Source organism: Phascolarctos cinereus, unplaced genomic scaffold (assembly GCF_003287225.1).
Source record: "Phascolarctos cinereus isolate Bilbo 61053 unplaced genomic scaffold, phaCin_HiC Scaffold_1;HRSCAF=81, whole genome shotgun sequence".
NCBI lineage: Eukaryota > Metazoa > Chordata > Mammalia > Diprotodontia > Phascolarctidae > Phascolarctos > Phascolarctos cinereus.
The window spans coordinates 94,060,896-94,073,374 of record NW_027555514.1 but is presented as its reverse complement, the minus strand read 5'-3'; the positions used below and the strand labels follow the sequence as shown (position 1 = coordinate 94,073,374).

The 12,479-nt window shown below is 39.0% G+C and overlaps 1 protein-coding gene across 1 annotated transcript in view; it reads left to right on the top strand.

The window, feature by feature from the left end:
• CNTNAP2 (contactin associated protein 2) overlaps positions 1-12,479 on the top strand; it is a 1,976,042-nt gene that overhangs the window by 1,775,894 nt on the left and 187,669 nt on the right. The window contains exon 18 of the mRNA XM_078153085.1: positions 3,168-3,398. Within this exon, the coding sequence (XP_078009211.1) occupies positions 3,168-3,398 (231 nt within the window). The remainder of the gene's footprint in view (positions 1-3,167; positions 3,399-12,479) is intronic.

The window sequence follows — 12,479 nt, the reverse complement described above, 5'->3', positions numbered from 1 at the left end:
GTAAGGAAGACCTTTGATTTTGAGTCAGAGAACTTAAATTCACAGTAACCTCCTTGGGCATAAATTTCTTTATCAGTAAAAGGATCTCAACGACCTTGGAGCTTCTTACCAACTGTGATCCTAGGAGTTTTCTGCTACTTGCTACCTGAGTGGCCTTAGGCTAAAGTTTGGATTTTGCCTCCAATCAGCCCTGATTATCTTCAGATATGTAAGGACAAAGAAATGCTCGTCTCAGAGACAAGGCTATCCAATGCAGATGTGCAGTCTGCTGGAAACACTGCCTTTGAGGGCAGTTAGCTAGGTATAGTAAAGAGCCAGGCCTGAAGTCATCTTCCTGAGTTCAAATCTGGCCTCAGACACTTCCTAGCTGTGGGACTCTGGGCAAGTCACTTAACCCTGTTTGCCTCCGTTTCCTCGTATGTAAAATGAAGCAGAGAAGGAAATGGCAAACCACTCTCACAAAGAGTCTGACACAACTGAAACAACTCAACAATAAGGGTCAACTTCCTTCATAAAATTCTTTCTGCCTACCCTAGCCCCCAGTTTAAAAAATAATAATAAAAATAAAAAGATCATTACCTTTAAGCCATATTACTCATACCAACATTGCACGGTGTGATTTATGAATATTTGTTTGAAAGAGCCACGGTTAACTTCATAAAAAGAGATTTGTTCTCCAAGTTTTCATTAATTAAGATGTCACTGCACAATATTCACTACTTTAGAATGTATTTCATACCTTTTTCGATTTGGTTGATCTAATTGCAGAAATGAACGGTTTTTTTTAAAGTCCACTTTTAAAAACTCATGTCAGTAATGATATTGCCAAACTATAAGTAGTGGGAAGTAATGTTTTATTATAGGATCAAAGATCTAGAGTTGGAAAGGATCCTACAAGTCATCTTGTCCAACCCCCTTATGTTATAAATGAGGAAACTGAGGCCTGAGGAGGTTAAGTGACTTCCCCAATATCACAAAGTAAGCAACAGAACCAATAAAACTTAGGTCCTTTGATTTTAAAGGGTTCCTTCCCCTGTACCACACTGGCTCCTTAATTAAATTATCCTCACAATTAACCATATAACCTTTCTAGACTCCCAAGACAAAAGGCACCTTCTTTTTACAGTGAGCCATATGAGATGCTTTTCATATAGGGATATATAGGTAGAAAAATGAATCAAATTGGTATTCTAGCAATAAATTAGAATTAACATAATAGTATGAACATTGGCATTTGAATCTTTTCAGAAGAATTGTGGCATGGCAGTCAAAATATCTGGAATCAATCTTTGGTTCTGTCTCTGGGCTTTTGGCAAGTTGTCAGCCTCTCTGGCTATTAGCTATCATAACTGACCTTTAGATCTAGACCCATTCCTTGACTTAATTTCCCCTGACAATTTACCAAGACAAGGTATCCTTTCTTGTGCCTATATTTGAGAAAATGCATTACAATTTTGAAAATCTCTGGTGGCAGCATTCTAAAAGACCATGATATAGAAATGTTGCTCAATAAAACTCTGTCAACAGAACATGGTCATGTCTCTCTTTTCCTTGTCTTCCTCTGTTTTTCTCTTTCTTTCTTATTGTACTCCTTCTTTCTCTATATCCTTTCTGCCGTATTCCCCTGAACTGACCATAATATAGAACTGAAGTATGAGTTTTTAAAAATTAATACTTCAATATATTGGCTATGGACAGACCACTCAGCCTCTCAATTTGCTCATCTCTATAAAGTGGGAATAATCATATTTTTATTACCTATCTTACAAGGTTGTGAAAAAAATACTTCGTAAATCATAAAATGTCATATAAAGTGAATTAATATTAATCAATAGTATGTTTCCTGTTCTTCATTCAAAAACAGTGGTTTAGTAGAGTGTTTTCATTTGTCTTATTTTTTGAAGGTTTTTTTTTAACTTGTGGGGCTCTTTATTAAGTCTCTCCATGTCCTTTGATAGGAAAAATATACCTACCCCTTTGCTGGAAAATAGTAATACCCTTCTTAGAAATCTCCGAATGAATGGATTCTTATGCTTTCACATTTTGCCATGAATTTTAATGAAGAAGAAATTAGAGCCATAATTATGAAATTTGGACAGTAAATCTAATGTCTGATCTGATTTATCTGAATTTTCTGATATCTTTATTTTAGGCATTGATGAGCATAAGGGGAAAAAACAGGAATTGACAGCCTTATCATCCAAATTTGGGAAGACATTGAAATCCAATTTCATCAACTAGAGTATGAGATTTAGAGATGGATAGGACCCTGGTGATCTCTTCCTTCCCTGCTTTCATTTTCAATGATTCTAGATACTAATTAAATTGCGGAAGGTAGCATAGCACTATGATACTCTAGAAACTATGGCTGAGTTTAATTAGAAATATTCCTGAGACTGCTCCTGCTGACCCTGAGCTCCAACTTTCTCGTGGATCTTGGATTCAGATCTTGTCAATAGTATCTTTTGTAATTATGCTCTGGAAAATCCTACCCTGGAGAGGGTAACTATGTGATGTCATGGCCAGACCCAGCCCAAAGGAAGAAACAACTAGAGGTCTACCGAATTAGAGTACCCTGGGCAACTGTGTTGCCATTCCAGGAAAGGGTGTCTCATAATATCTCTGTATGTGAAATGCGCTTAGTTAACTTGAATTAATAGTTCTGAGTACTGTACAGGAAAACTTTTTCTGATGTGATTTATGTTCCTCAAATTTTACAGCGCGTTTCTGTGAATTTATTGATAAATTTGCACACTCTGTTTTATGATCCCAACTTTATTTTCCTTTTTGATTTATCACCAGGGTTCACCCATGGCAGTATTTGTATAAAATTAGTGCTGTTAATTTTAGTTTTAAAAATTGGCATCTTGCTCTTGGTGTCCAAATACAACAGGGAGCACCAATGTCAATGTTTTATTGAGCACTAATTTTACACATCATATGTAATATCCACTTTCAGCACCTGAGGATACCCTATTTGGCCTACCCTTATTCAGCCAACTGGCTGTCACTGGAGTGAGAGGACATGAATTAGAAAAGAAATCCCATCATCCTAACAAACTAGTGAAGTCTATGCTGCCCCGTTGGAGGTGTCCAGTAGCATGGTAGCTTTCTATGACTTTCCATTATTCTTAGATTTCTCCTTTCTTGTTTTTAACATTTCTCAGACGTTGGAGCTTTTTTTGAAGAGGGAATGTGGCTACGGTATAACTTCCAAGCAGCAGTGGCCAAAGATGCTACCAGTCGAAGTGGGAACTCGGCTGACTCCCAGAATGCCACACCAGACCTGGCCAAGGAAGAACTCAGTTTTAGCTTCAGCACCACCAAGGCTCCCTGCATCCTCCTCTACATCAGTTCTCACACTACAGACTTCCTGGCCGTTCTGGTTAAACCTTCTGGTAAGGATTTCTACACTTCTCTGGGTCACCTGTGCTAGAATTTTCAGAAATTCTCAGAGGATGAGAAGGGTTGTGCTCACCTGGGTAGTGGAGGAGAGTTTCTAAGGAGGAACACAACATTTGTAATCTCAAGGCCAGACCAGGTCAGGTAGCAAAGGGACAACAGCTGCTGCCAATACGCAAAAACTGGAATGAATGAGAGAACTAGCACTGTTTAGAGTTTGGAGTTAAGGGAGTCTGCTTGAATTGCAGGAGCTAACGTTCAGGGAACACCATGTCATTGATGCTTTGTCCAATTCAAGCTGCTTCTCAGAACTCTGCTGGCGGTGATGTGCCAAGGGGTCCCATTTCAGGCTGAGGCACCCTGCAATTCCACTCAATAAGCATCAATTAATTGGTGATTGTGTGTAGAACATCGTGCCAAGCCATCCTGGGGTAGGAAGTTTAAATGGCATGGTCTTTACTTTGTGGGTCTTCAAGTCTAAGATAGATGTAGTTTTTGCTTTTCTCTGTATTCCCAGCACTTAACACAGTGCCTGGAAAGCTTACTAAAATACTTGTTGATTGGCCAAGGAAGAAGGATAATGCCTCAATCTGTGATTTCATTTATATAAGGGAGCTCCCAGCAAGGAAAATCCCTCTACTAATGCATGTCAGTAACCTCTATGCCTTAAAGTCTTAGAGTTGCCTAGAATACTGTTAATTAAGTGGCTTGCCTGCTATCACACAGCCAATATGTTGATTTGAATTCGGGTCTTCCTGGCTTCTAGGTGGACTCTCATACCCTACATCAAACTATCTCTTATGACTTATCTAGGAAAGAGAATATGCATTTATGTAGTGCCCACTATGTACCAAGCACTTTTTGAAAATATTATCTCATTCCATCCTCACAACAACCCTGTGAGGTATTGTTACTATCCAAATTTTATAGATGATGAAACTAAGGAAAACAGAAATTAAGAAAGCTTTCTAGAAGAAGTGACATTTGATTTAGACTTTAAAGAAGGGGTAAAAATTCAACAAGCGAAGAGGGGAAAGGAGCACATTAGTTTGATGAAGAAACAAACATCCATAAACTTATCTGAAGCATCAAATTCCCACATACAGAAAAATGCAAGTATGATCACCATCTTCACTTTGGGTTTTCTTCTAGTGATCCTGATGGGCACTATATGGTATATCAGCACTTTGTTTAAGTTAGTACCATTCAACAACATGACAGTTAAAAAGGAAATTGTAAAAGCTTATAAAACTCGGAAAATTTTTATTTAAAAATTGCAAAATGAAATAGCCTCAGATCTCTGAATTATATAATTATATAATGAAGAGGGAAACTGAAATTTGGTGTTAAGCACTTTACAAGGTAAACTATAAAGTCTAATATTGTTCCCAATAATACGACCTTCTTTAGTAGAAAGCAAGCTCCATGAGGGCAGGGACTGTCTCGCTTTTGTATTGGTCTCCTCAGTGTCTACCTGCCTGGGATACAATCCTAGTACCTGGTATACAAGTGCTTAGTAAATGTTTGTTGATTTATCCTCACTAACTAAATTACTTGTAATATGATTAGATTCACACATTCATACACACACACACACACACACACACACACACACACACACTCACACAAACTGATCTGAAAATTTAAGATTTCTTAAAACCAGCCTTATGTTATTTGGCACCATTACTGGTGGGAATTTAAAAATACATATTTTAGAATTTTATTTACTAGAATTTCACCAAAGTTCCGTCTGAAGAGAAGATCTCCGGAATGAAACTTCTTTTCCATCCAATAACCCACCTCTCCATTATCCTACTTTGCTGTTGTTGTTCAGTCATTTTTTCAGTCATGTCCAACTCTTTGTGACCCCATGTGGGGTTTTCTTGGCAGAGATACTGAAATGGTTTGCCATTTTCTTCGCCAGCCTCAAACAGAGGGCTAAGTGACTGGCTTAGGCTCACACAACTACTAAGTGTCTGAGGCCAGATTTGAGCTCAGGAAGATGAGTTTTCCTGACTCCAAGCCTCTACCCACTGCCACCAAGCTGCACCCCCATCATCCCAGCTGCATTGTTATTGGTTTAGCTACAACAGTCAAAGTCTGTAAATTTGTGCAGAGGAAAAACAAATCCCTGGAAGATATATGGATGTCTACTTTGATGTCCCACTGTTACTTCAAATTCATCCTTAGAAAACTCCACCCAAGAATGTTCTGCTCAAACTAGCTTCCCCACCCTCCATACAAACCCATGTCTTTCAATGGTGCTGCCATTTTCCCAATCACAAAGGTAAAATAACCTTGGAGTCACCTTGGACTCTATCCCTCTACCACTGGCCTCCCCTCCCCTCTCCTTTCTTCACCAATCCAAACCAATCATTCACCAAGTCCAGTAAGTTCTTTTCTGAAATATTTTACATCTATCACCTTATTTTCATTCACTCTACAATATCCTACTGCAAGTCCTTATCACCTCTCGCTAGTACTAATGTTATCATCTCTGTTTTCCCCTGTTTCTAATCCAGGGCTTCTTAAACTTCTACTCCTGACCCCATCAGCACTTCTTAAACTGGGGGTTACAACCTACAGTCTCTGCCAAATTCATCTACCTAAGACACGGCTTTACATTATTTTGCCTATTCAAAACCTTCAGTGCACTGCTCCCCAGTACCTATGGTAAAAAGTCTAAATTCCTTAATCCGGAGTACAAGGCCTCCATAGTTTGTCCCCTAGATGCCACTCTCACCTTACTTTCTGCCATTCCTGTGCATGAAACATTTGTTTGAGCCAAACTGGTGCATTCATTATTCACCTACTACGACATGTGTCTACCTAAAAACAACTATAGCTAACATTTATATAGTGCTTACTATGTGCCAGGCACTGTGGTAAGTGGTTTATAATTGTTATCACATTTTATTATCACATTTTATCCTCTTGGAGGTAGGTGCTATTGTTATCCTTATTTTACACATGAGGAAACTGAGGCAAACAGGAGTTAATTGACTTGCCCAGGATCACAGCTGGCAAATCTGAGGTAACATTTGAACTCCAGACCTGGCTCTCTATCTACTGCACCACCTAGATGCCCCTAGCCTTTTGCTTATCTTATTTCTGCTTCCTAGAATGCCTTTTATCATCCTTTTTGTTTATTTCAGTTCTATTTTTCCCTCAAGGTCCAGCTTTAAATTCCAAACTTCTCTATGAAGCCTACCCTGGCCTGGCACAGTCCACACTGGTTGCCTCCACCTCTGAGTTCTATGAGCACATGTCAATATTCTTCACTAAGTGCTCAGCATAGGTTGTCTCATATTGGCCTTTGTCTTATTTGTCAGATCTTTCTGTCTAGAGTACAGGCTCCTTGACTACACAATCTTCCCTTTTTTTTTTTGCTTTTTTTTGTGAGGCATTTGGGGTTAAGTGACTTGCCCAGGGTAAGTGTCAAGTGTGAGGTCAAATTTGAACTCAGGTCCTCCTGACTCCAAGGCCAGAGTTTTATCCACTGTGCCACCTAGCTGCCCCCGACTGCACAATATTTTAAAGTCATTTTAAATTGTACCCTCCAAGTTTTAGTGCCCAGGAACAAAGCCCTATTCACCTCACTCAATTTACATCCCTAATTTTTAGGACTTATACAGTGCACTATACTCACTTATGTTCCGTAAATATGTGTTAATGATGATGGTGACTAAGAAAAAAGAACTCTGTCAAGTACATCATTTACTATAGACCCTCAAATAGAAATAGTTTATGATGGTTTTAATTCATTTAGGAGATGAATGTGAGATCAATGAAGTATCTCTCTCTTTTAATGTTATATTTTAATGGTTAAATATTAATACTCTCCTCACCGTCATATTGGCATCCTCTTATTGCTATTGGAAGCATTTTAAATACATCATTTGAAATTTATTACTTAAGTATATTTGAATAACCATTTTGAGCCATTCGCCATACTCTGGCTTCCTAACTCTCGTGTCTCCCTCAGAACACGTTATTTCTGCCATTTTTAAATGATGAAACCACAAAAATGTAAAATTTTAAAGAAAATCATAAAAATTAACAAAATAAACTAAAAGCCAATTTTTCTACAGTTATGAAAGCCTGGAGGTATACATAAAAAAGAGAATTTAAGGGTAAAGGCATCTAGACGTTAACACAAATGTGAATTCTCCCCTCCTCCGCCTCCACAGCAATCAGCTAATGAAACTGTATTAAGTACCTTCAAAGTGCCAGGCATTGTGCTAAGTGTTGGGAATACAAAGAAAGTCAAAGGACAGTCTCAGCTCTCAAGAAGCTGACAATCTAATGGACAAGGCAGTGTGTGAACAATTATGGACCGACAAGCTATGTACAAGATAAGTTGGAGGTTATCAGGAAAGGTAAGGCAATGGAATTAAGAAGGAACATCAAGGCCTTCCTTGGAACGCGGAAAGCAGAATCTTTGCTAGATTTGAAGGAAGCTAAGAGATGGACATAGGGAGGGAAAGAATTCTAGGCATGGGGGACAGCAAGTGAAAATGCCTAGAGTTGGGTGTTTGGCGAGTATCTATCATATGCCAAGAACTGCCAAGTTCAGTATCACTAGATAGAAGAGTACAGTGGGGAGAGAGGTGTAAGGCATGAGAATACTGGAAAGGCGAGGGCAGGGTGGGCAGGCTTTAAAGTGCTTTAAACACCACGCAGAGGGTTTTATATTTAATCATGGAGATAATAGGGAACCACTGGAGACTGGTTTTTGGTGGAGTTTATTTGAGGGGGAGTTTGATGTGGTCAGATCTGTGTTTTATGGAAGTTGAATTTGGCAGCTGAGTAGACTAGAGTGGAGAAGCCAGGAGATCAACCAGCAGGATATTGCAATAGTCCAAGCATGAAGTGACGAAGGACTGTCCCAGGGTGGTGGCAATGTCAGAGGAGAGAATGAGGCATATACAAAGGTAGATGTGCAAAGGTACAATGGACAAGCTTTGTCAACAGATTGGATATGGGGGATGAGAAACAGTAATGGGTCAAGGATAACACATAGGTTGCCAGCCTGGAGGCTGGTGGTAATACAGTAATAAGGAAATTAGGAAGAGAGGAAGATTTGGGAGAAAAAAATAGTAAATTCAATTTTGAGTTTAAGATATCTATGGGACATCCAGTTGAAGGTCTCCAATAGACAGTTGGAGATGCAAGACTAAAGGTCAGTGGAAAGGTTAAGGCTGGATGAATAGATTTGAGAATCATCAGCATAGAAATGATAACTAAATCCATGGAAGTTGATGAGATCACCCAGTGAAATTGTATAGAAGGAGAAGAGAGGAAGGTTCAGGACCGAACCTTATGGAACATCCATGGTTAGTGGGTATGACCTAAAGATCCATCAAAGGAAACTGAGGAGTAGCCAGATAAGCAGGAAGAGAACCAGGATAAAGTAGTGTCATGGAAACCTGGAGAGAAGGGGGTATCAAGGAGAAGAGCTATAGAGGTTAAGAAGGATGATGACTGAGAAAAGGCCATTAGATGTGGCAATTAAGAGATCACTAGTAATTTGGAGAGAAGAGTTTCCATTGAGTGATATGATAAGCCAGCCTGTAGTTAAGAAGAGAATGAGAGGAAAGGTAGTGGCTCCTACTGTAGATGGCCTTCTCAAGGTATTTAGCCACAAAAGGCAGGAGAGATACAAGTTGATAATGAATGAAAATGGAAAGATGAGGTGAGAAGGTTTTTTGTTGTTGTTGTTGTTGTTGTTTTGTTTTTAGAATAGGGAAGATTTGGACATGTTTGTGGGCAGTAGAGAAGCAGTCAACAGAAAAGGAGAGATTAAAGATAAGTGAGATTGGGAAGGAGAGGGGCAATCTGCTATAGGAGGTGAGATGGAATGGGATCATTTGTGCAAGTAGTACTTATTTGCTTGAATAAACAAAGTTTGCTTTGGTAATGAGAAGGGCTATCTCAGTACCACAGAAGGCTTCTATGAGAAGTAAGTTGAGAAGCAGGGGAGAAAAGATGAGTATAGAAGAGGCATAAAGCAAAGAAATTGTTAAGACTCACTACTACTTTTTTACACAGGAACTTACAGATTCAATACGACCTGGGAGGCAACAGAGAGCCATATAATATTGGTGTAGACCACCTGTCAATGGCCTCAATTTTTTCAATAAAATATGAGGCAAGGTTTTCTGTTGAAAGGGTGCTGGAAGGAAGCTATGTAAGGTTTAAGGAGGGAGAGAAAGTTTTGACAAGCCATGGCAGTTAGTAGAAAAGTGTTTCAATTAGGGAGGTATAAAGGATTGCCTTGCTGCAGAGAGGGTGTAGCTGAGATTACATAACATAAATGTGTAGTGCATTTAGTCAGCACACTAATTTTCCCTTGCTTTATTCAGTAGCATATAAATAAGAATGAAGTCAGTATTTGGTAGGAGTACTCCAGGGCTGAGGCTTGTCAGGGCAAGGTAAAAGTAAGATTTCCAGAAACTAGGAGTGGCAACATTTCATGAAAGAATCAGTGAAATAGAACTTGGAAGCAGATTCCATAATTAGCAGGTAACCTGCTAGAGAATCTACTTCCTGAATTTCACATTAAAAAAATTCCCAGGCAGCTAGATGGCGCAGTGGATAGAGCACAGGCCCTAAAGTCAGGAGGACTTGAGTTCAAATCTGGCCTCAGACCAAACACTTGCCACTTACTAGCTGTGTGACCCTGGGCAAGTCACTTAACCCTAATTGCCAAAAAAAAAAATTCCCAAAGTTAGGTATTCCTTTAACAAAGTAAAATAAAATAAAACAAAGACTGTGTTTGCACAATTCAAAGTGACCAGATGAAATCTTCAACCAGTTAGTCAGTCAACTAGTTTTGTCTACATGGTGTCAAAAAAAACCTTATAAATTATTTTTAAGGAATCTATTCCTTGTTTGAGGCAGGAGAGGCAGCATAGAGCAGAAATTTGCAAACTGGCATGGGAGGAAAATGAGTTCAAATTTGCCTCTGACACATAAATGGCTGTGTTACCCTCAGTAAGTCGCTTAACTTCTCAATGACCTACACAACTCACTGAGACTTTAAGTTACAGAGAAATTACAGAATTGTACTGGTAAAAAAGATTTCTTCACCTGGGAGTTTCCCGTACCAAGAAAATCACAGTTCCAGACCCTATTCCCTATTCCTTATGGTATAAAATGGAAGAAAGATGGACTGGTCATATAGCAAGAACAAGAGATAACTGATGGACCCTGTGTGTGCTTTATTTATATCCACACAATGTCAGGGGATCCAGGCAGAGGTTTCTAACATTTTGGAGGGCATAGATCCCTTTGGCAGTCCAGTGAATTTTTTTAATTCATAAGATAAAATATGTACAATTTCCAAGAAAATCAATTAAATTGAAATAAAGTTGTAATTCTTCCCATCCAAGTTTATGGACCACCTGAAATCTATACATTGACCCCAAGTTAAGAGTCCTGATCTAGAGAAAGTATCCCAATAAATTGGGCCAACACCTAATCATATAAGAGAGACCCATTGTCTAGCCAGGAATAGATAGTTTTCAGTCTACCCTCTGGAGGGAGTACCAACATGGATGAGATCACAGTCCCATTAAAATATGGATGTTTGAGTATAAAATAGATCCAGCCTATGGATATAAGAAAAGCCTAGGGAAAAGTATAAAGAAATTCAGGAGGCTGAACATAAATAAGGAAGTCATAGAGTATCACAGGCAGAGAGAGAGTTTTAAGGAACAAGAAGAGAAGAAAAAACAGGAAATATGGTTACTCTTTATTTTCAACAGTCCTGCTTCCCAGTGTAGCAATGTCATCATGTTGTTTAAAAGGAAGCAGAATACTAAATTACTTAAAAAGGAAATGATAGCATAAATAACATAAATGACCATAGCACATCAAAACCAGAAGGGACATAGAATCCACCTAGAACGGCCATTTACACCCAGTCAGAGGATCCAGAGAGGAATGGAACCTTTTTGAGTTTCAGAATTTGGAAGAGATACCAATCGTATGGAGGACAGACCTTGCATAGAAAAGGAATAATTGAATTCACATTTTGGGATATGCTTTACATGCAAGATCTCATTTGATCTCTATTTTTTTTTTGGAGGCAATTGAGATTAAGTGACTTGCCCAGGATCATATAACTAATAATTGCCTGAGACCACATTTGAACTCAGGTCCTCCTGACTGCAGGGCCGGTGCTCATTTGATCTTTACAACTTCTGTTCATGGATGAGGACACGGAGGAGCCTCAGAGAGGTTGATTGTCTGACATAAACCTTGCCTCTCCCTGACTATGCTCTGCACACAGGCAGTGTTTAATAAATGTTTGTTAAATGGCCTGCCCAAGGTCACACTTCATTGTCTGGAATTAGGACTACAACTGGAACCAGGGTCTCCTAAATCTGCATATAGAGTTCCCTCCATTACACTGTGCTATCTTCTGCTACAGAGCAGTGGAAAACATGCTGAATCCAGAGTCCAGAGAACTTGATTCAAATCTTACCCCAGCCACTTACTCTATGTGTGATCTTGGAAAAGTTACATCCTTCTGGGCCTCATTTTCCTCATCTAAAAAAATGAAGGAGATTTCTCCCTAAGGTCACTTTCAGGTCCAAATCCCATGATCTTTCATCATAAAAACAAATCCTTTGCTCTTTAAAAATCATAAATAAACAGGAAACAAAGTCTATGGCTATTATTCAGATAAACCGAAATCACTAAATAAGTAGATTATCCCTGGTTGAGGGAGGAATAGAGAGAAAAACAACTGAGTATGGAAGGAGGGACCGGGGAAGGCTTGAAAACTTTCAGCCCCTTTTATTTGCATAAGGATTGATGCATCCTATAGAATAAAGGAAATCTCCATGTTTGTGGTTTCTTAGAGGCCACCAACATTTTCATCTATTTATCTTTCGTAAAGTGTGTTGACTTTAATATTGTGTAGTCACGATTATTTTATGTGCCACATGCCCTGCTCTGCTTACAGCAGAAGAGCATTCCTACACCCTGTGTTTATTTCTAATTTCTGACACTTTTTGGTGAAGCCTGCAGCAGTCTCCATAGCGCTATATTGCTACACTCATAAATTC